This window comes from Hydra vulgaris, chromosome 12 (assembly GCF_038396675.1).
Source record: "Hydra vulgaris chromosome 12, alternate assembly HydraT2T_AEP".
Lineage (NCBI taxonomy): Eukaryota > Metazoa > Cnidaria > Hydrozoa > Anthoathecata > Hydridae > Hydra > Hydra vulgaris.
The window spans coordinates 63,619,514-63,644,986 of record NC_088931.1 but is presented as its reverse complement, the minus strand read 5'-3'; the positions used below and the strand labels follow the sequence as shown (position 1 = coordinate 63,644,986).

Here is a 25,473-nt window from a genome sequence, read left to right as displayed (position 1 = left end):
TCTTTATTAAATGCTACGATGTGGGGAGCTCTACTATGTGAGTAGCCTCTGTAACAAGACTGGAGTACCTTAAAACAAAATAAAAAATTTAAATGTATTTTAACTTTTATTAAAAAGAATTTTCTTTAAAAAAAAAGATAAACGTATAAAGTTTACGGCCAAAAATTTTTTAATATATTATTTGTCTTTTTAAACGCCAACAAAGTTTTTTATAAAATTTAAACTTGTCCGTGAATTTTTATATAAAATTATAAAAATCTTTTTTTTAAAAAAAACTTGTTACTTCTACAGGAAGATAGAGGAGCCTTTCTTCTGTTTCATTGAGTACTTACCAGACACAAAAACCTTGGAACAAATATTTATTTTACATAATGCAAAAGTTTTTATGCAAAAGTTTTAAATTTTGTAAATGTCACTCGGGTTTTTTTTTCAATGCTATCTCGTGCACAAATAACCTTGGATCCGTCTTTGAGTTCAATATATAAATAGGGGGAATTTTGATACTAATTATAAAAGTTCTAAACCAAAAGTTAAATGATAAAATTAAAAAACTAGTAAAAATAGTATAAAAATTTGTATTTATACCTCATTTAAAAAGCGGATTTTTTATTAAAAATCTTTATTTTAAAGTCTTGTAAAATAGTATGGCGCATATGTAAAGAATCTTTGCACGTGTTTTTTAATAAGACGTAACTTATACGGCTTTTTTTTTTAGTGCCCAGAAAAGTATCTTGATAAACCAGAATTACCGGAACCTGAAAAACCACAACTAAACTCATCTCTAATGGAAGATCAGTTTTCAACACCTGCACCAACATCTACTTCTACAACTTCAACAACAACAAAAGATCCGTTTAATGTTAATCAAGATGACTCTGTTACAAATCCAAGTATTAATAACGATGAAGACGACGACGATAAACCAAAATCTGATGACAACCCATTTCCAGAACCAGGGAGTGATAACGAACCCCCTATTCCTTTTCCAATGCAGGAATCTGATAACAATAACGAAAGAAGAAAAAAAATAGGAAAACACGCCGTCAAATTAATGAGGCGACGAAAGCACAAAAACTGAAATACAAAAAAATATGAATAAAATATATTTAGTATTGAAAATTAGATTTTTTTTTACTTGTTTTTGTTTTCTTTTTCTTGGTTTTGGCTACTTCTTGATAGCAACTTAATAAACTTCACTTTATATAAATACATCGTCGATGATAAGAATGTTTTAAATTTATTTGATAAGTGCTCATTAAAACTCATTCAATCAGAAGATAAACCATAAAATGATATTTAAAATGTACAAGTATCACGAATAATGCATAGAGCGTTAAAATTATCGTTAAACGTTACATTATCGTTAAACGTAAATTGATTATAGCAGCAAATAAAAATTTGCAAATAAAACTTTAGTTGTTCGATAATCGATGCTGAAAAGGAAACTGGAATTCATTATTCCTAAGACCGGACATATTTATTTAATCTATTGATAAGTAGATAAAAAACTTCAATATCTTGGCTTTATATTTAAAGTTCGTGCACTTCGAAGTTGTCTCCTGGACAATAAGTGTTTAATTCATCCAAATCTAAAAGTCAATAAAATAGTAAGTTGTTACACAAGTAATATTAAAAGAAAATTAACAAAATGTAATAAAAAATAGTTTGCGAGAAGCACAAATATTGAAAAAAAATACAAAATACTTGTTTTAACATTTTTAAAAACAAAACCAGTTGTGAAGTAGTTATAATTTTAAACTACTTTCTACTGTGAGTTTCTAGTGTGAGCCGTTGTAAGTAGTTTTAAAAAAAGATCTATGCAAATGTTTTATTGTTTATTTTAAAACAAACTCGTTTTCAACAAAACTGCAAACTGTTTAAGTTGGAAGTTCCAAAAAAGATTGTTCAAGAAAACGGTTAACAAAAAGCTATAAATTATATGAATCAGGAAAACTATAAGATGGGAGAGAATTCATTAAAATCATTGAAGACACAGTAGAAATTTAACAAGTGTTCCATACAAAGACGGATAAAAGATTTATAAAAATAGAGTGTGTAATCAGAAATAACAGAGTATTACCACAATAAAGTAGTAGTAACTCTAATTTTGCAATTGATTAGGTATACAAACCATATATCCAATCATAGCTGAGTGATAATCCAAGGTCAGGAGTAAAAGATAATCCAAAAATACTTTATGCAGCCGGAGTGTAGTAATTAGATTTCTGGCTTCAGAAGCGGAGGACATAAAAAAGTAAGCTCAGTAAGAGTTTTGCCATCAATGTGATAACATTAACAGTATTTGTTGAACATTATTATCATTACTCATGTAGACGCAACATTTTAAGACCCTGACATTTTAGGTTCAAAATTTTATTAGCACCACCATCAGATCTAATAAATCTCAAAAGTGATTTGATGACCAATCTAAGCGTTGAAAAAAATTGAGATTTTTAATTGAACCCAGTTTAACTATCTGATATATCCGATTCAATAGCTTTATCGAATTAATTGAAAAAAACTATTAACTAATACTTAATTTAAATTTCAAGAGCAAAGACAGTCCTCAAGAAAGACAAAATCTAAACTAATTGACAGAACAAAAGTTATTAGAAATCAGATGAGATATTAGAAGTTTGCTAATTGAAAGACTTGCTAACAGTAATAATAAAAAAATAATTGAAGAATAGTATAGAAAGAAGATTTATATCTACTTAAAGGTAATTCTGCCTTAAAAAAGACAGATCCAGGATTTTTTTATGTTTCAGATATGACACTTCCAGGCATAATAAAAACTCCGAATTTAACTACGTTTATGCTTATGCCAAATGAAAATGCTTTGCAAAATATAGAGGTGATTAGAGGTGATTAGACAATAATACCCCAAAAGATTTATCCCTGCTCTCTGTAGCATAAATGCAAGGAAAATAAAAGATTTACAAGTAACCTGATAATAAGGAGGATTAGGGTTATCTAAGAATAATGTAGTACAAGTGAGAGTAGCAAGCATTAGGATTAGACCTTAAATTATAAATGTATGAATATCCTATCTTATGCTTTTTTGCATTAAAGTGATAAAATAACCTTTGTTTAAAGGAAAATCATTCTGAAAAAAAAAAATGAAAGAAATAATTTTAATTAAAATATGAAAGAAATAATTTTAATTAAAATATGAAAGAAATAATTTTAATTAAAATATGAAAGAAATAATTTTAATTAAAATATGAAAGAAATAATTTTAATTAAAATATGAAAGAAATAATTTTAATTAAAATATGAAAGAAATAATTTTAATTAAAATATGAAAGAAATAATTTTAACTAAAATAAGCAGTCGCACCAAAAAAAGGAAAATTGAGTTGAATGAAAATTGAGTTGAAAGAAAACAGAATAAAAAAAGCTAACCAACATTAATCCAAGAAATTGCACTAAAATCACAATTTTCACCAAACAGACAGTCCAAGGAAAATTCCAGTTAGTCTTAAGGTAGTAGTAAAAAGTACAATGATAGGGTGATGTAGAAGCAAAAAGGAAAAATCAAAGAATGGGTAAGAGATCATTCTGGGTAAGAGATCAGGAATAACAAGAGTTTTGAGATCTAGTGCCAATGGAGGCACTTGTACAAAAGTCAAACCATTTGGATATAGAGATAGGCCATAGTCAATTTAATTGAAAACAAAAACCTTGAAAAGAAAAACTGAAGATAATTTTTGATTACAAAACATACTTTAATAAAAAAAATAAAAGCAAAAAAAAATAAAAATGAGTTGAATTGATGATGCATGTAGCAACCATCTGACATTTTATTATAAATCTAAATACAAAAGCATGCTATATAGGATATATTTATCCTATATAGCAAGAAAATTTATTTAAATTATATATTCTTAAACTTTTCCGCGTTTTGTATTGACTTCTAAACAGTATCCATTTTTATCCCAATATTCACTACTGTATTGTCTTAAAGGCTACTTCAATCAATAAAACTAATAGAGATTTAAAGTTAAAGTTAGTTTGTGATATGGTGCTTACCACCCAATAAAAATATTACAATGGGTTTCACTATGGGATACAATCCCAATGCATTAGTAAATGTTACCATAACATCTTGTTCAATATTGTTAATTTCATTTATCATACCAATCCAATGAAACATATCATATTTACACAGAACAAATTCATCAAACGTCAATGTATTGGTATTAATTTCCTGATTAGGTTGAATACTTTGAATACCAAAAAAAGAAAACATGTCTGTCAGATTAAAATCTTCACTTGTTCGTTTAAAGCTAATAGTATCTATAGATTCTAGGTTAAATTAATGATAGCTCCTAGTTTCAGGAATTGTTCTACTTAGCTGAAAACGTTTTTTCAAAGTGGTGCATATTTCTGTCTGTCTTTCTTTTTCAACCTTGAAAAAAATAATCCCTTTAATATTATTTGTACAGTAGCCAAACATTTTATAACAATTTAATATCTGATCATTTATGGGCCTTTGTAGATTTGCATTTGCAGTTAATCGTTTTACAGTGCCACCAATACCATCACTTGTGGTAAAATATATCTACTATGCATCAATGTCAAAATCTTCTTTATGGATATTGTATAAATTTTTGTGGTTTTCATACTGTGCAGCACAACCATCTGAAAAATCAAGAATCTTTGAAATACTAGGATGATTTTTTTTTAAATAGTTAACTATTTGTGTCTGAACTTCATACACAAAACTAATGTCATTATTTTCTGACATAAAGCAAAACAATTTTTCTTTAAGCTGGTCAATTTTGTTTAATAAATAGAGGGCAATGGGGTGTAGCATACATTGACTTTGGCACCAATAGTATCTTTGGATTTCATCTTGAATCACAAGCGTGTAGTTTTTCGCAAAATCACAATACAGAAGTCTTTTGCTAATTTTTTCTCTTGTCGACTTATATAAAGCAAGATGCTTTACATTTTGCAATGTAGGAACGAGCTGTTAACTTGTTTATTGCCTCTGATAACATCAATTTGTATTCTTTAATTGTCGTTGCCTGACAGATCAATAATGGTCTGTCTGTTTTCTTCCACTGATTAAATGATACCCCCTGATCATTGTCATTGTCAATTAGTTGTGCATCCAAAAATTTGTTTAAAGAAACTATACCTAAACAGTTTGGACACTGATGAACCATGCACTCATTTCTTGTAAAATCACAAACAACTTTTGCCATCAAATCTTTGTAAGTATATTTTAACTGTATAGCATTGGTCAAGAGTATTGAATTTTGATAGTGTGTATGTACACAAACGGAGTGAGTCCCTGATGCTCCAACAGTTATACATCATTTTGGCTTTAAAATACAAAATTTAGAAAACCCAATAACATTTTGAGTATATTAAGTTTTAAAAGAAAAAGTTCTTTAAGATTACATAAAGTCAAACGCTTTTGCATGTGTTGTTTCCTACTAATGCATTTGACGCTTTTGCATGTGTTGTTTTCTACCAATTCATGTGACGCTTTTGCATGTGCTGTTTTCTACCAATACTTATGTAACCTTTTTTACCAGGCATTTGTCTACCAAATTCTTTGTCATTGTATATATTGTTGACTCTATTTAATGTTGTTTCAAAAAATATTTTTTCTTCCTTAGTGTCTGGAACTGCAAATATCCCATTTATTTTCTTTAGTTTGCATACTTTTTTAATTTGGTATTCAAGGACATTGAAATATCTCACAGCATAATTTTTTGACCAAAATTCTGGTGTAAATGGTAACATCTGAATTTGGGTTTTTTGATCAGAAACAACTAATTTTTCTTTTATTTCTGCTGTAAGTTTGTCTAAATCATCACATTTATCAATTTTTATGATATGAGAAACTTTATGTTGAAATTCTGCTTTGCTAACATATATACTTTTGAAATATGCTCTTCATACTTTGCCATTGTTTTTTTAACATTAACTTTAGCAACAGGTAATCATTGATGCTTTGAAACGCCATGAAGTTTTATGGGGGATACACCTATTATTTCAAGACTCTTATTTAATGCTTCTTGTGAGTGATTCTTTTCAGAAGTTGAAAAAGATTCCTCAAATTCACAAGTATCTTGTTTATTAAAATTACCATCTATAGCATCAAAGCAGCTCTAGTCTAATGTTATTACATGACAACCTGAAATGAAAAGTACACTTTATTTTTAGTGATTACCTATGAATATGAAAACAATTTGTTCTTATTTCAATATATAATGCATAACCAAATCATCTTATTTATAAACTTTTACAAACTAGTAGATTTTAATTTTATCTTTTAAAACAGATTTTACAATGATTCTTTATTTACCTTTAATTGGTTTACTTTTTGATTTATACTTTTTCACTGAATTACAACATTTTGTTTCTTTTCAAAGTTTGAACCAAAAATCTTTTCATGGTGAAGGCAGATTGTTAAAATTTTGTCATCTATTATTCCAGATCTCCAAATTAATTCTTCTCTATAACAATCAAATCAGTCTTTCTACAATAAATTAGTTTATGACAAGTATCATTTGACGGTTTTCCAAAATCACACGAATCCATTTTTGCTGTAAAACTAACTAATAAGTTGCATTTCAGATTAAATTAAAAATGAGAAACCAATCATAATTAATATAACTAAAAATAAAAAACCAACAGAGAAAAAAAAAGTAATAAATATAAATAAAGCAACTTAAACACCATTGTAATGGTAAACAGCGATTGATTTCTTTTATATTGTTTTAAATGTAAAAGATAATTTTTGTCTCTTTAATATGGTTATTTAAATGTATTTAAATTGTTACTGTTAAAAATGTTAATGATGAATTTAGTAGGTAATAAATTTCTTCTTTACTAATGTAATGACAGGATGTTTTTTTTTTGTTACTATTAACAGCTCTTATTCAATAAAACAACTTGGTGTTAACATTTTATAATTAAATATCAGTTAATTAAACAACTTGGTGTTAACATTTTATAATTAAATATCAGTTAATTAAACAACTTTTAACATTTTAGGATTAAAAAATATCAACTTCTTTCAATTCAAAAAGTTTTAAACAACATCAAAATCAGGTGTATGTAATTTTGCCCAAATTTATTTAAATTAACTGATATTTTTTTACATTTCTGATTATATCATTGGATTTGCCACTCCTGAAAATAGCCAGGTATAAATTTTTAAGTAAAAAAATCAAATATTTTTCAAATTATATAGTTTGAAACCTCTATATAAATGTTACAATTTTGAAAAGACAAGAGGGGCCTGACCAACATCTGTTAAAATTAAAATGGTCATACCTCAGGATCTTCTTGGAGCCAGAGGCTAAAAAGTTTTCAAGGAATTCCTATTTTACTAAGTACTTTAAACTGCATAAAATTCAGCAAAATCTGAGATATTGAGCGACATTTTTAAAAATTTCTAAGTCATTTGACATGGAATTACCCATTAACTTGTTCCACAAGTTAATGGGTAATTCCATGTCAATTTTTAGTTTGTATTTCGTTGACAACATGTAACAATATTAAAAAAATGTTTCAGCTTTCCCATTTAACTAAAGATAAGTTTTAAAAATGACATAAGAAGAATATGTTAGAAAAACTATTGTGCACAAATATTATGGAAAATCCAAATAGCAGTTACAATTCAGTAGCAAAAAAGTTGCAAATACACCATTAGTCACGTTATTTAATATTTTTCCCAAACAAAATCTATCAAAAGAAAATATGGTAATGGAGGCAAGGAGATTTTTCAAAATATAAAACTGGTTAAAAAACTAGTTAACAGTTTTATGAATAATCCAAGCCTCTTACTAAAGGAACGCACAAAAAGATAAGGATTTTCTTATAGATTTTTGTAAAAGTTTGATATATCGGTTGAACACGATGAAATTTAGCACCTTTTAATCATTAATTACTCAATAACTACTTGACAAATTTTTTTTTTTTTTTGCACACGGAAGCTAATGTGTTGTTGTTTGATTATAATGGTAATAAGTATTGGTTATTATTGCTATACAAGTAAACAAATATTAAATCAAAAAAAAGTTTCAGAAAATTTTCTTTAAAATCTTTAATTGTCACAAGTTGACATTTCAAAATTGATTGGTGTTTCTTGATCATCAGTTGGATTTATTTTGCGGCGATATAAACAGACTCAATCTATTGAAAGAGAAGCTGGAAGTGGAAAAAAGAAAAGATTTAAAGATAAATATAAAGCAAAATCAATCATTTGCTCGATAAAGGCAAATCTATGTCAGTCGCAGAGAGATCTTGCAAGAAAATTTAAATGCAGCCAAGCTTTGATAGGAAAAGTACTTAGATCTCAACAATATAAAGCATATCATAAAAAGAAGCGATCCATTGATGGAGAAACTAAAGCAAATCATTATTCAAAAAAGCTATACAAATTTTTAAACTGAGAACACTTGTGCATAATAGAAGACAATGAAACCTATTGCAAAAAGGACTTTTCACAATTGCCAGGGCAGCAATATTCTTATCAGTCGAAAGGGAGCTATGTTGCCAAAAACTTCAAGTATAATCAAACTGAAAAATTTGCTCCCAAGTTCCTTGTTTGGCAAGCAATCTGCTCCTCTGGTTTAAAAAGTACACCATACATTACTCATAAAACTTTGAAGGCAAATTCATATTCAAGGCAATTATTGAAATATTGAAGGCAAATTCATATTCTTTGAAGGCAAATTCATATTCAAATGAAAAGAATGCTTAAAGAAACGCCTTTTGCCATTTATTAAAAAGCAGGAAATGCCCTCAATATTTTAGCCTGATTTGGCTACAATTCACTACTCCAAGAAGCCTCTAGAATAGTATAAACAAAATGGCGTCGAATTTGTTCCTAAGAAAGCAAATCCTCTAAATTATCCTGAGCAGCGAGTTATTGAAAGTTATTGGTCAATTATAAAAGGAATCTTATTGAAAAGCAAGAAACTAGCTACACATAAAAAAGATTTTAAGAAAAAATGGATAGCCGCCTCAAAAAAAGTAACTCAAAGCAAGTTCCACCAGATGATGTCAAGTACTCACAAAGATATTCAATTTCTAAAGCAAGAAACTGAACTGAAAAAAAGGAACATGCTAAAAAAAGTTGTATAATTACTAAAAATTTCTGAATTATTAAAGATGATCAAACTTATATGAAGTATGATCATCAGCAAATTTCTGGTGCTGTCTATTATAAAGCCAAATATAGAGAAAAAAGTAGAAAAGAAATTTAAATACACAAAACATGATAAGTTTGCTAAAATAAGTCTCGATTTTGCAAGCTATTTGCAGGTACGACAAAAAATCTATAAATTTTACGAGTCCACACTTTCTGGTAAAATATATGTTAAAGAGTGTTAACAAAAACGTCTTTTACCTCTTACTAAATAACATGATAGTAGACATGTGTTCTAACCTGATTTATTATTGTTTTTATTATCAATTCATTATTTTATTAGATGTCCATAAGAATAAATTAATTTCTTTGAAATATTTTATCTTCTTATAATAATGTATTAAAATTAATACCTTGTTCTAAATAAAAGTTGATGAATAGCTTTTCTTAATTGTTTTTCAACTTTCACACTTATTTTATGTACATGCTTTAATGTTAGCAGATGAGCTGAAAATCTTTAAATCAATTTTTATTTGGTGTAGTTCCAATGTAGAACTACACCAAATACAATTATAAAAAACAAACCTTGAAATGTGGAACCACACCAAATACAATAATAATGTGTATTTCGCAGATAGCTAGTTAGTATCTTCAACTTTGAATAGATCTAAAGAAACCTATTTTTTTACAAAAGCTAAATAATTAAATAAAAATTTCTAAATAATATAACCAAAACAATATAGCAAAAATATATTTAAAAATGTATATATATATATATATATATATATACATATTATATACATACATACATATATGTATATATACAGGGCTTGTGATGAAGAAAATCGTCAAGCGTGTTATATCGCGCTCGTAAAATTAGAATATGTTTTCATCGGGCGTGATTATGTGCGCTCGAGATAACGTCGGCGAGCGCGATGATGAAAATTGCTAAAGGCGATACTCATAAAAAGCTTTTTTTTTATATATCTTTTTTTATTTGTTACATAATTCTTACGTCAAAAAATGTTTGAATTAGTATCACAGTTATGAAACTACTTCGACGAAAGAGATTTTTATACTTCCAAACTTCTTGTATATTGTCAGATCGCGATTTTATTTTTAACTATTTATGTTATAAAAAAATAATATCAAACAAAAACGCAACTTCTTATTGATTTAGTATTGAAGTATAATTTAGTGACTTAGTTTTGCTTCATTGTTTTGATATATGTATTTTAAAATGTTACTCTGTAAACTTAATTAACGGTTAATGGTTTTTATATTTCTTGATATTTTTTATTCAAATTAATTATTTAATTTTTTTCTAAAATTTCTTTTTAAATTACGTTTTTTTATCTTAAAAATATAACACAAGAATAATTTGAAATAATAATAAATAAAAATAATAACTTTTCATTTAATAAATATTGACATCGTTACTTAGTTTTCTTTTCGAATGTCTTTAATTGCGAACATTCTAAACAACAGAATCGTTTTAAATTTGAGTTAAAATCAATAATAGTTTGTAAAAAATCTATACTATGAACAAAAACTAATTTTAAAAATTACTCTATTATTAATATTTATTTTTATTATAAACGATTTGTGGAATATTACAAACAATAAATCAAATAAATTTTACTTGATAATTTCACAAGATTAAAAATATTCCGCAGTTTTAATTTTCTTTTAATGGTTTTCTAATTTTCTATTCTTATTTTATTTGCGCATTTTTGTATTCACATTGCGTTTCCACGTGCACATTCCATTATTGAAATTAGTGACGATAACGACTTTAAACTGCTCATTCATTACGTTAGTGCAAAAGAGAACGACGTTGTGCTTTTTATATTTTATATCAGTTGTTTGATAACAGAATATCTTTAATAAAAATCTTTTTTAAATATTTTATGAAAATAAAAAAATAATCTTGAACTATTGGACGAGCGTTATTTTATACGCTCGTTATAAGCTGAACGAGCGTTGTTTATTGCGCCTAGAACGTTTGAAAATACCGTTTACGGGCGCGTTTTACGAGCGGAGCGCGATCGCGCTCGCTTCATCACAAGCCCTGTATATATATATATACACATATTATATACATACATACATATATGTATATATATATATATATATATATATATATATATATATATATATATATATATATATATATATATATATATATATATATATATATGTATATATATATATATATGTATATATATATATATATATATATATATATATATATATATATATATATATATATATATATATATATAGGGGTCGAAATAAGTGTTGGACATTGCCACCCCTTGAACCATTCTGGAGACCTACTAAAGGAGGGCATAAAAACACTGTTCATTTTTTCAGTAAAAATGAACAATGGTTGGATGCCCCCAAAAATCAGGTCTCAAAAACAAAAAAAATATATATATAAATATATATATATATATATATATATAAATATATATATATATATAAATATATATATATAAATATATATATATATATATAAATATATATATATATATAAATATATATATATATATATATATATATATATATATATATATATAAATATATATATATATATAAGTTCGCATAATAATATAGCATATACAATAATTACATCAGGCTCATCAAAGTCTTCATCTTCTTCATCACCTGTATCACCCTCATTTGTTTCCTTTTTAATTGCTGGCCATGACCATGAATATGCAGCATCTAAATTCTAAAGAAATAATTTTGTTTAGTAATAATAGTTTATAGCTTCTTTTAAAATCCAATTTTATCTATCTGTTTTGATAAAAAAAATTATTTATATTTTCTCTGTAATTCTTATTTCCATTTTTAGGCAAAAACTTCTCAATCTTATAAAATCATAACAAAAATATAAAACAGATGAAAATAAATGTCAATTTTATGTTTAAAACAAACATTTTGCAGCATAAATATCCATCTTATCAAAGCGTCAAACTTTTTATGGATTTAAAATAATGTAAACTTTTTAAAAAGAATTGCAGACAATACTTTTTTAATACTTAATCAAAAAGAAACTTTTGCTTATAAAGGGTGTTTTTTTTAGAGGTATAGAACTTTAAATTGCAATAAAACAACGATGGATTATTCGATTGACAAGAATTTTTTTTTATTAGAAAGATAATCTTGTGGCATTACATTTTAAATATCATTTCTGGCATATGACCGCCACGGCTGGCTCGGATGTAGTCCAATCTGGACGTCCAATTTTCGATAACTTTTTCCAACATTTGTGGCCGTATATCGGCAATAACACGGCGAATGTTGTCTTCCAAATGGTCAAGCGTTTGTGGCTTATCCGCATACACCAATGACTTTACATAGCCCCACAGAAAGTAGTCTAGCGGTGTTAAATCACAAGATCTTGGAGGCCAATTCACAGGTCCAAAACGTGAAATTAGGCGGTCACCAAATGTGTCTTTCAATAAATCGATTGTGGCACAAGCTGTGTGACATGTTGCGCCGTCTTGTTGAAACCACAGCTCCTGGAATCATGGTTGTTCAATTCAGGAATGAAAAAGTTTGTAATCATGGCTCTATACCTATCACCATTGACAGTAACGTTCTGGCCATCATCATTTTTGAAGAAGTACGGACCAATGATTCCACCAGCCCATAAAGCGCACCAAACAGTCATTTTTTCTGGATGTAACGGTGTTTTGACATACACTTGAGGATTATCTTCACTCCAAATGCGACAGTTTTGTTTGTTGACGTAACCATATAACCAGAAGTGCGCTTCATCGCTAAAGAAAATTCGCTTATGAAAATCGGGAACAACGGCAATCTCGTTTTGGGCCCATTCGACGAATCTATGCCTTGCTTGATGATCGTTTGGCTTCAATTCTTGCACGAGTTGGATTTTGTAAGCACGCATACCAAGATCCTTTCGCAAAATCTTCCATACAGTGGATGGACACAGATCCAATTCCTGTGCTCGATGGCGGATAGACTCATTCGGGTCTTCCGCAATGCTACGCTCTACAGTAGCAATAGCTTCTTCTGTACGCACCGTACGGCGTCTCTGGGGATGCGAGTTATCAATAAGAGTAAACGTGGTGCAAAAACGTTCCATGGTTAATCGAATTAACTGCTCTGATGGATGATTTTGTCGAGGATAAAATGGACGTAGAGCGCGATACGTATTCCGCACAGAACCATTATTTTCGAAATAAAATTGAACTATTTGCAAGCGTTGTTCAGGCGTGAGTCTATTCATGATGAATTGCCAAACCAAACTGAGAAGAAATCACTTGTCACCTGTTAAATCGGTCGCCATCTTGAACAGTAATGCCAACTTAAAGTTCTATACCTCTAAAAAAAACACCCTTTAGTTGTAAACCTAAGTTATCCTAACTTAAACCTAAGTAAATTGTTGCTTGAACACATGCTTATAGCACAGTCTTATACTACACTTTTTGATTTACTAGTTAATACTTGCATTATTAACTAGTAAACATGACTTGTAGGGCGACGAAGTAAACAAGCCAAAATAAACATGACTTGTGATATTTTGAAAGGACTTGAAAATTCTGAGTTTGCGCCTTAAGTTTAACTTTATTTTGAACTTTTATTTTGTGTTTTAACTATAACAAATTTTAAATTATATCTAACAAACTTTCAGTGTTTGAAAGTTATGACAAAGTAAAATTTACAACCCTCTCAAATTATATAATAGTATAAGATAGTAAAATAAAGATAGATAGTAAAATAAAGATAGATAGTAAAGTTAAATATTTTATTAACTTTTTTTAGTATTTTATTCCTAAGCTTGGATTATTGAAAATTTTTGCAAACCATTCTTGTTTGACAAAACTATGAAAATATTGAAAGTTTGGATTTTGCACAACACCTGAAAGTATCATATCTGAAACATCAAAAAATCCTGAGGATGCCCATGGACAAGTCTGTGGTTTTAGATGCAGCAGCATACTAGTGGTAGAACACTAAGCTCACAACAGAGAGGTTCAAGATTCAAATTCACTGAAAGTACTGAGGTCGCCATGTTTCTTCACACAGCAACCTTGTTTGGTGAGTATTTTTGAGTTTAGAATTGAGAAAGGAGTTGCAAATAATATAAAAACATATACATTAAAAAAAAAATTTTTAATTTTTAATTTTTTTAATGGGTGGTTACTAAAAACCTGGGCTAACTTAAACTGACTTTTAAACACCACAAGCAAAACATTTTTTTCTATTCTTTTACCAATTTTAAAGCTTATTTAATTCTCTATAAGTTAATTTACTTATTTTTAGATAATTAATAAAAATTAAGAAAATAATGATCTCCAAGCAAGAAGAGATAAGAAAACGGATTTACAAGTTCTATTTCAACAATAGTTACAAGGTAAAAAGTTCACAGTAGATTACTACAATGCTGAACAAATTCCAAGAAGTACTATCTATGATATAATCAAATGTGCTGAGAATGATTCTGGACACAAAAGAGTGCAAGGAAGTGGTCGTGTGACCAAAATAATGACCCCCAGGGTGATTAAACGTCTGAGAACAACATTTGACCACTGGCATCAAAACATTTATGAAACAGGGTATACCTGATTGAAAAGAGAGCCAGATTGAGCAAATCAAGACTGGGATTAATCGTCTTTATCAGGATTTTCAAAGAAAATCAGCCATCAACAATTAATGGAAACAGCACCCACCGAATGTTAAATATAGCAAAAAGCGCAAGTTTGAACCCAAGCTGCTCATGTGGCTGACTGCTTCTGACAAAGGTATTTCCAAACCATTTTTCGTCCCCAGCGGCCTTGCAGTCAATAAAGCCATCTACAAAATGGATTATATAAAGGAAGATTAGTGTCGTTAATCAACACTCTCATGCTGATGATAATTATGTAATTTGACTGGACCTGGCCTCATTGCATTATGCCAAAACCGTGACCAACTGCTATGAGACTCTTAACATCAATTTTGTCAAAAAAGTTGACAACCTGCCAGCCGTGCAGGAGTGTGGCCCAAACCAAGACTTTTGGGCTATTTTGAAAGGCAAAGTGTATGAGGGCAACTTGTATTTTCACTTTTTGGGTCAACTTGTCTTAGAGTTGATTGAATCCGAAGAAACAGAGTGGTTGAATACAAACTTAATTAAAATAAATTTAATTAAACTAAAAACTTTATCTAATGATATTTTTACTTAATCTCTACCTTAAAAATTATGGAAGTAATTGCCTTTGAAAGTAAGTCCACATTTTTAGTAACTACTCATTACTTTAACTAATTTGCTGGGTTATTTTATGCAAAATCATTTCTTTTTTTATTCAAAATTATCTTTTTTTAAAAAAAAACTTTTTTTTTTTAATCAAAAATATTTTATACAAAATAAACAATTTTTTTTTAATTCAAAAATATTTTTTTCTATTCAAAACTATTTTTTTATTCAAAACTACTTTTTTAATCAAAAATATTTTTCACATAACCCGTAATCAATTTATTAATTTATAAAATTATTTTCATTTTTACTCCGCAAAAAAAAAAAAAAAATTAAATTCAATATTTACCTCAAAAATATTGAAAAATATATTGCTTAAAAATAACTATCACATAATAAAATCACTTTCCAAATTATACTTTATCATTTTCAATCAATTTCAAATTTAAAAATAGTATGAGATTATTGAGAACAGTGATTGTGTTGTATGCTTGTTGCCCAATGCAAACCATTTACTTAAACTGGTGGATGTTTCTATTTTTAGTCCCATAATGATAGAATATTGCAGAATAATAAAAAATTATGAATCAAAAGATCAACTGCAACATCAATTGAAAGGCAATAAATTGAAATCTGGCTTCAAGACTTCATAAATGTTTTCCATCAATAAAAAAATGCCAATGAAACGCTTGCCATAGGTTAACAAAGACATTAAAAGAGACACTGTTAAAGAAATATTCAATGAAACTAATACCAGGCAAAGAAATCACACCTGACAAATAAATAACAATCCAAGATCTAGTAAAAGACACAACTGTCAATACAACATAATAATAATAGTACCAAGAACAAAAACAAAAGTGCTTTGAACTACGTCATGCTTAACACATCTCATTAAATGTGTTAAGCATGTTCAAAGCGATTTGAACAAATATCATCATAATGTGTTAAGCATGACATAGGCATGCATTACTAAAAAAACTCAGAGACACTATTTTTCTTTTTTTTTCCTTATATTTTAGTTCAAATATAGGTAGCTAATTCTTTACTCATAAAAATGCTTTTTTTTAAGTTTTTAATTATTGATACAATTTTCATAAGCTTCAGTTGTGTGCTGAGTATTTAATCAAGCTAAGCACCATTTTAATTACCTAGCCTCTTCAAAATATTGAATTGCTCGAATAATAGAAAGTGTTGTCTGTCTTTTTAATTTGCCAATACCAGTTGTATTGAAATAACAAAAAAGCAGTCAGTAATGTGGTTTCATGGTTCTTGCTGAACCATTAGGACTCCAAAATCTAAATTCTTTCTTTTTTATATTGTCCTTTTTCAAAGACTCATTTCACAATTATGATGCAGTGTGTGTGGAACTTACTTTTCGTCTTGATCACCAATTCAAGTATTGAAATAAAATTTTTATACAAATTTTATAACATTTAGTAATGTTTCATTGTCAGAAAAGTGTAGCAGGTACAGATGAGTTAGGCTTATTTTGCATATATGTTGATTTAAAAAAATAAATTACATTTATGTTGAGTTAAAAAAATTTAAATATGTATGTTTGTATTTTGTGTGAGCATCTGGCACAGTGTTTGCCCACCAGTAAGCTAATATGAGCATGCTTGTGTTCTCTATAAACCTCTTGGGCAGTGTTCAATCATCTCAAAAGTTACTACATATATATTAGAGTTTTGTGTGAACCTCTGGCATGGTGTTAGCTCACCCATAATTTACTATATTTGAAATTGTGTTTTGCTTGAACCTCTGGTGCAATGTTAGTTTAGTTACCAACTAGTGTTAAATAGTTGTAGTCACATTCATAATAACTTCTAGTTTTCCTTATACAAAATGTTCTGACCATTCTTTTAGAAATGTTCTGACCATTCTTTTAGAAATGTTCTGACCATTCTTTTAGAAAGGGGGTTGAGTGAAGAGATGCTTCTGCTTAGCATCTCTTCACTCAACCCCCTTTCTCTTTTTTTTTATTGCCCTTCTTCTTCTCGAGACTGCACTTTTTTAGATGTAACTTCTAATCAAATTGACCAAATCCTTTTTATTTATCCCTCACAAAATATTTTTGTTATTAGTAAATGCTCATCACACTGAATGGCTTGACTCGAACACTACTAACCCTACTGACACTCATATTTTCTGTTTGTCTCGCTTACTCATATAGTTAACTTTGTGACACATTTTCCTGACAACCCTAATCACTTACTTTTACTCCTTGATTTTTGTCTTGTTTTTAACAGTCAGTTTTTTCTTGTTCTCCTTTAGGTGGTTCCAACCATTCAATAATCTCAATAAATTTTTTATCATTAATTTTTTCTTTGAACTCACCCTATCATCGCATTACTACTACTCTAAAGCTGACTATAATTTTTTTTTGATTACCTTTGTGACGCTTCTTGGGCTTATGTCTTTTGCCTCTCTGCTGATAAACGCTCCTCCTACATAACTTCCTGGATCCAGGTATATATAAAAGTTTTTATTCATTCTTGTCAGTTTTAAGTCAAGCCTAATACAACTTAATGGTTTTCACCTTCTTACGTAGCTGCTATACCTAATCATAATTAATTTTTTCATCTTTTCCACACAAAAAATTCTATTGAGAACATCTTTTTACTATTGTAAGAAATTAATGTAAAAAGGTGGTGTTTGATGCTTAAGTTAAACTCGAGAGTATTTCGGAAAACCTTCAACAGTGTCAATAACAAAGGTAAGTCTAACATTCCATCTCTAATTCATGGGTCTGATCTTATTACCTCTCCCAAGAATAAGGTAGAACTATTTACAAAGAACTTTTCTTCTAATTTAACTATTGAATCTAATGGTCATAATCTTCCTAATATTCCAATTAAACAAGTTAACCTGTTGTAAAATATCCAAATTACACCGGCTTGTGGCCTAGGCAACATTCCTGTCATAGTCTTACAAAATTATTTTCTTAAACTCTCTTAAATTCTCTCAATATATTTAATAAGTTCCAATTTTTAAAAGCTCTAAAAAACACTCTGAGACTTTTAACTATTGCTTGATCAGTCTACTGACCTGATCAGTCTGAGATCTTCTCTCCAGCAAAGTCTTTGAGTCTTTAATTAAGAAATAACTAACATCTCATCTTGAGTCAAATAACTTATTCACTGACAATCAATACATAATTTAATATTTTTGTTCTATGGCTGACTTACTAACTGCTATTACTGAAAGGTTCTATGGTGCATTAAATGGAGGCAGTGAGACAAAGGCTATTGGTCTTGAAATACCAAAAGCTTTCTGTAAGTTTGACATGCTGATTTTTTTCATAAGCTTGCTTCATATTGCTTCATATCTGGGAAAGTTTTCGAGATTATCAACTCAGTTCAGTCTAGCCCTGGTATTAAAGTCATCCTCGGAGACCAACAATCTTCTTCATTTACAGTAACTTCAGGGGTACCACAAGGTTCTATTATTGATCCTTTATTGTTTTTTATCTACATTTTATCTACACATAATCTTCCTGACAACTTTACATTTAAAGTGGCTCTATTTACTGATGACTCAACTTTATACTCCTGTATAGACAAAAAATCTTCTCTTTTTGATTGCTTAGAACAGGTAGCCGAACTTGAATCTGATCTCACTTCTGTAACAGATTGGGGCTTGCAGTGGCTTGCAAACCTGAAACTCTTCATATCTTCTATCAACCATTTCCTTGCTATTTAATATTATTCTTTGTTTGCTAGAAACTCCTAACCTAATAGTGGTTGCTTAGCAGCCTTATTAAGAGTGAATTAGTTCCAAAATATATAAATTAAAAAAAAACAATCATATTATACATTTGATCTAAAAAAATAATGACGTAATCACCTTTTTTCATAACTATGGAATGTTTTTTCATTTGTTTTCACTGCATTTAGCAATAAAATGTTGTGATAATGACAGTGTAAAAAAAATATTTTGCAATAGTTAAAAAACTTTGTTCTTTACAAGCACCTTTTAATACTAATAAATGATTATAAGGCAAAATAAAAAAAAAAGAAGAATGAATTTAGACTTTAACAAAAAAAATTTATTACTAAATATTAAAAACTAAAAAAGTTATATATAAACAACAAATTATACAAAACATTTTAGCTTTTAAAAACAGCTTAAATTACCTTTAAATTATCAAGATGTTGACATGCCTTTTGACTTTTGTATAGATCACTATTAACTTGTCTCTCACATATTTTTTCTTTCATCCTATGTTCAAAATTTCCTTTAAGAGTATCTTCAACTATCTTTCGTTTTTTTGACATAAATACAAGAGCATCAATCTGTTTTTGCTTACGCATGTTTTCTTCGGCTTCGGTTCCTAAACCTTTGCGACCTATTAGTACAAAACTATAAATCATTTATTTTTGAACTATTTTCTTATATTTATATATCTTATATATGAATAATATTTATACTTATATGTTAAGCTCCTTTTTAGAGGTTTTCAGGAAAAGTTATTTTTATGTTTTTTTAAACTACTTTTTCCAGTATATTGATATGAGATATAAACTGTTAAAAAGCAAATTTTTTTTATTCAAAATTAATTTATCTCAATCAAGGGATTACTAGGGAGGTTTTTTCAGGGCATTTTTTTTTTAGCTCTTAAACTAGCTGGAGTGCGGAGTGTGGTTCAAACCAAAGTTTTTTTATTTAGAGGATAGTTGCAAAAAATTGGCATAAATAAGTCAAAATTATTAATAAAATATAAATTATTATCATTAACTAATGCCAATTGTTTAATAACTTATTTAAACTAAAAATTTTTTGAGCTATTTGCTGTCTAAGACAGAAATCAAGAAATAACTGTCACCTGAATCTTACTGAATTCAGCTGAATATAAAGAAATATATAAAGAAAATCTTACCAAATTCACCTACAAAGAAAATTTTACCAAAACACACCAACCTACTAGAAGAGTAGTTTAATAAATCTGATGCAAAAAAGATTAAAAACCTCTACAAAGGATCAATCTTTATCTATTTACATTTAATTTATATTTTTAAAATTTTGCTAAACATTAAAAAAAAAATTTTTCCCTAAAAATCTTAGTTAATCTTTTTAAAAGAATGATCAGTTTTACTCAAATAAACTTATTCAAAACAACATGAATTTTGGAACAACATTTTTTTAGCAGCGCAAAACCAAAACTTGATTATTTGAAATAAAAAGTAAAACCAAAGCAGAAATAACTCAAGTGCATTAATATAATAACAGCACATTGACAAATCAAAGATTCTAAAATAAGATTGATAAACGATACATTTCAACTGACAAACAAAAAAAGAATTTTATAGTGATAATAAAAAAACAGGCAGTAGCAGTCATTATTATTAAAAATCATTTTTTGAAAATCAAGTTTTTAATTAAGAATTATTTCAATTTCATGTATGCTTTCCAGCAAGCAGAAATTGAAATAAGCGGTATAATGTGGTGGTGGTAAGGTGGTAGAGCACTTGCTTTATAGGAGGTTAGAGGTAAGACCTACCATGTTCCTGCAAGTTTCACATATAACTTTTTCAATCAAAGATAGCCTTTGTTTGATTATTATTTTTACAAACTTTGCAGACAACACCTTGATTGAAATGTGATAAACTAGTCATAAATGAATGGATGCCCTGTAAATAGAAATCTTTAGACTTGGTACCCCAAAAAACTCTGGGTTTATCAATGTATATATATAATATTTAGTAAAAGTGTAAAACATAAACAGTATGTTATTTATGTTTTACACTAACAAATTTATTAATACAATTAAAGAAGTAAAATCTTAAAAATTTAGTTTTAGTAATAAAATAATCTTTTTTTACATCTCAATCAACATTTCAAATTGAAATGTCATTTATGATGTAAATATATCAATTGGTTAATTTTACATCTAAATTGGTTACTCTTTATACATAAAGAGTAACTGATTTAGGTGTAAAATTACATCTCAAATTGAGACATCAATTGAGCTGTAAAATTACATAAAAAAATAATGAGAAATAAAATCTCGTTTTTTTATGTTACATTATGTCTCAATTAGTCACACTTTTATAAATCATTCTGCATTAAAAAGTGTAAACAATTGAGACTCTTTTTTTGCGTCAAAGCAAACAATTGAGACAAAGCTATTTTACAATAAAAATAAAATAAAACAAAATAAATAGGAGTAAAACAATAAACAAACATTAATTGTTTTATTGAGTTGACTTAATATTTAATAAACCTTGTTACTGATTCTAACTGATTGAAACATAATGTAATATTATTGGGGCATACATACATATATATCATATCATATCATATCATATCATATCATATCATATCATATCATATCATATCATATCATATATATATATATATATATATATATATATATATATATATATATATATATATATATATATATATATATATATATATATATACATATATATATATATATATATATATATATATATATATATATATATATATGTATATATATATATATATATAAATATATATATATATATGTAAATATATATATATATATGTATATATATATATATATATGTATATATATATAAATATATATATATATATATATATATATATTAGGTAACCAAAAAAGTTCGTGCGGTTTTTGGTAATTGAATTGTTTTTAGCATTTTTTACAACACCCACATCGCACAAGGCAAGTAGCTTTGTTGCGTAATAGAACGCGTGTGTCACGCGCAGTTGCTGCATATATAATGTAGGCTTGTAACGAGCTTACAGGAAAGGTTTTGTGTAAAGAAAGGATGGCAACCCAACCAACGATTATTCGATCTTGCTTACTTTACGAGTTCAAACTTGGAAGGAATGCAACACAAGCGGCCAAAAACATCTGCACAGCATTTGGAGAAGGTACAGTAAGTGAACGCACAGCACAGAAGTGGTTTCAGCGATTCTCTTCGGGAGATGAGTCCATCGAAGACCTGCCGCGTTCTGGACGCCCATTGTTGGTTGATGAGGATGAACTGAAGGACGCTGTCGAGTCTGACTCCAGCCAAACTTGCCAAGAACTTGCAGTGAGGTTTGCTGTGAGTGTTGAAACCATCCGCCTGCATCTGCATGCGATTGGGAAAGCGTGGAAGCTGAGTCGGTGGGTTCCGCACAAATTGTCGATCGACAACAAGAAGCAACGGCTTACGATCTGCACATCACTCTTATCACGCCACAATGTTGAGTCTTTTCTTGATCGTTTATTGAAATGCGACGAAAAATGGATTGTGTACAACAATACCAAGCGTTGCTACCATTGGTTGTCCCCCGATGACCCCATCCCAAAGACACCCAAGCCCAATCTCCACGAGCGGAAGGTTTTGCTCTGCATTTGGTGGACTACAGCTGTTGTGGTGTATTACGAGCTGCTCCCAACATGCCAAACCATTACTGGACTGGTCTACTCAGCACAGCTGCAACGAGTTCACGACCTGTTGCTTGTAAAGCAGCCTGCACTGGTGCACAGGAGAGGAGTTCTGCTTCTCCACGACAACGCGAGACCGCACACCGCTCGCGTGACTCAGGACAAGCTCCAAAGCCTTGGTTGGGAGAGTTTGCCTCATCCACCATACTTGCCAGACCTCTCCCCTACTGATTTCCATTTTTTCCTTTCCCTGGGAAATCATTTAAAAGGACAGCAGTTCCGAGACCAGGACGCGGTTGAAATGGAGTTGAAAGCTTTTATAGACTCAAAGGACCGAGAATTTTTTAGAAGTGGAATAAATAAGCTTGTTTTACGTTGGGAAAAGGTTTTAGATGCTAATGGTGACTATTTTGATGAATAAATGTACTTACTTTTGTCGTTTTGTGTGTTTTTATTATATACGGAAAAACCGCACAAACTTTTTTGGTTACCTGATATATATATATATATATATATATACATGTATATATATATAAATATATATATATATATATATATATATATATATATATATATATATATATAAAGATATTAAATATTATGCATTGCATAGAAAACTTTTTACCTTCTTTAATTTCTAAAGGTAATGGTTCAGATCTCCCCTGACCTAAATTATTGATAAATTAAGTTATAATCAATTAAATTGTTATATAATTATTTTTTTAAACAATTAATCAATCAACTAAAAGTAAATAACATAAGCATAACACTACCTTCTTTTCCGAGTCCCATTCCTTTTTTAAAACCCATCTTGGAAAGAAGTGCAAATCCTTTGTTTGTTTCATCTAACGCCTCATTTAGTTTTTCATTACGCTTTTCAATTTCTTTTAATTTGATAGGCTTAGTTTTGTTTTGAATTCCTTTTAACTTTCCTTCTTCAATTTTTTTATGTTTTTGAAGAAATATTTTTGGCATCAAGCCAGGTTTATGATCTTCAGCTAAAAACTTATCTGACATATAATCATTTTCATCGTCAGACATTTAATACAAAGTATACAAAGAATACTTTGTAATTTATTGAGTTGATCTAATAAATAAAATTTATAAAATACCAGTTAAACATAAATAAACAAAATATATGACCAACATAAAAAAACAAAAAAAACTAATATAGTTCTTTAATTAACTACATAAGTAGTAATTATATAAGTAGTAACTATAAGTAGTAATTATCTAAGTAAATGAGTAAAAAAAATACTTAAACTTTGTAACTATATGCACACAATGACACCTTAATCAAAAAATTAAAATACATGTATATTGAAACAGGTACAACTTTTTTCCGTGTTTAAACCAACATGCATAGGAGAAAGAAAAGTCTTACATATTAATTTAATTGTTGGAAGGGAATTAGAAACTTGTAAACTTGAAAAAAATCTTTTGAGTAATAATATCACAATAATAATACTCAGTCCTGATATACAAAACAGTTTAATTCCAGAAAGAGCATCAATTGTAAAAAACTTTAATGTCATACTCAAACTATTAGTTTTGTTCTATTTAATTGCAATATTGCTTGTTAGTGAGTGCGAGTGTGTGTGTTCTAAATTGCTATTTTTTTATTGTTGTTGACTTTAATCTGTAAATCTATGGTTAGTTATTTTCTTTCCTATAATTCTGCAGAGTGAATGTTAATTGTAATGGATAAGCATAAATTGTTTATCCAGGGTGGCCAGCCAAAAGTTAATTTAAAATTCCAGGACATTTCCAGGACTTTTCAAGGATATATTGATTTTTTCTCGACCAGAAAAAAACAATACATGTTGTCTTCAAAATATGTTTTATATAAATATAAACATATGTAAATATATATATATATATATATATATATATATATATATATATATATATATATATATATATATATATATATAAAATATATATATATATATATATATATATATATATATATATATATACATATATATATACATATATATATATATATATATATATATATATATCAATATATTTATATATTGATTTATATATATATATATTAATATATATATATTAGGGATATGACTTTTTAATTTTTTTTCAAATAAAATGTTTCCTGTATCATAAATCGATGAACTTTTACCTAAAATCATGAAAAAAGACCCAAATAGCTTTCTGCAACAAAAAAAGGTCACCCCCAAAATAAAAATTTGATTTACCATTTTTATACATTCATTTTTGACCGATGTTTTAATCTTAAGCTTAATTCTCAGCTTAATTCTATTTATTTCATTATTTTGTTATGAATTTATAAATATAACGCCACACGTTACCATGGCAACGAAACGGCCGTGTGCCGGCAAATACTTGGAATTGTTATGTGATGACGTCATTGTGTTACCACGGTGATATAGACGACTGTAACAGACTGTAGAAGATTATAGAACTTAGTAGAACATTCTGGGAGCTCTAAATAATTATATAAGCGAGCTGCTGTCAGAGCTCAGTGTTGATAATGTGAATAGTTCTATGAAGTACTCTGCGTGTAACTGAGCTAATAAGGAACTACTGTAGCGAACTAAAGACGCTGTAAGTGTACGAAGTATAAGTAGTTGTAGCATTATCGTTAGGATACGGACTGGATTATCGAACTGTTATCAACATTGACTGGATTATCGAACTATAATTGGATTACTATACAGTTAAAGTATTTTATTAATTAAACGACTTTATTAAACGGATATTTACGCTC

General features: G+C 28.4%; 2 protein-coding genes across 2 annotated transcripts in view; one reads left to right on the top strand and one right to left on the bottom strand.

The window, feature by feature from the left end:
• LOC100199265 (zinc metalloproteinase nas-14) overlaps positions 1-1,134 on the top strand; it is a 30,892-nt gene extending 29,758 nt beyond the window's left edge. Inside the window, exon 9 of the mRNA XM_065814072.1 lies at positions 716-1,134. Within this exon, the coding sequence (XP_065670144.1) occupies positions 716-1,078 (363 nt within the window). The 3' untranslated portion in view covers positions 1,079-1,134. The remainder of the gene's footprint in view (positions 1-715) is intronic.
• LOC100213493 (G patch domain-containing protein 11) lies at positions 1,044-23,843 on the bottom strand. The gene is made up of 6 exons (XM_065814073.1): positions 23,495-23,843; positions 23,347-23,388; positions 19,471-19,682; positions 11,753-11,854; positions 9,703-9,784; positions 1,044-1,589 (listed from the first exon to the last, which is right to left on the bottom strand). The coding sequence occupies exons 1-6, from the start codon at positions 23,760-23,762 to the stop codon at positions 1,531-1,533; spliced, it is 765 nt and encodes a 254-aa protein (XP_065670145.1). The 5' UTR covers positions 23,763-23,843; the 3' UTR covers positions 1,044-1,530.
• Between the last annotated feature and the right edge of the window lie 1,630 nt (positions 23,844-25,473).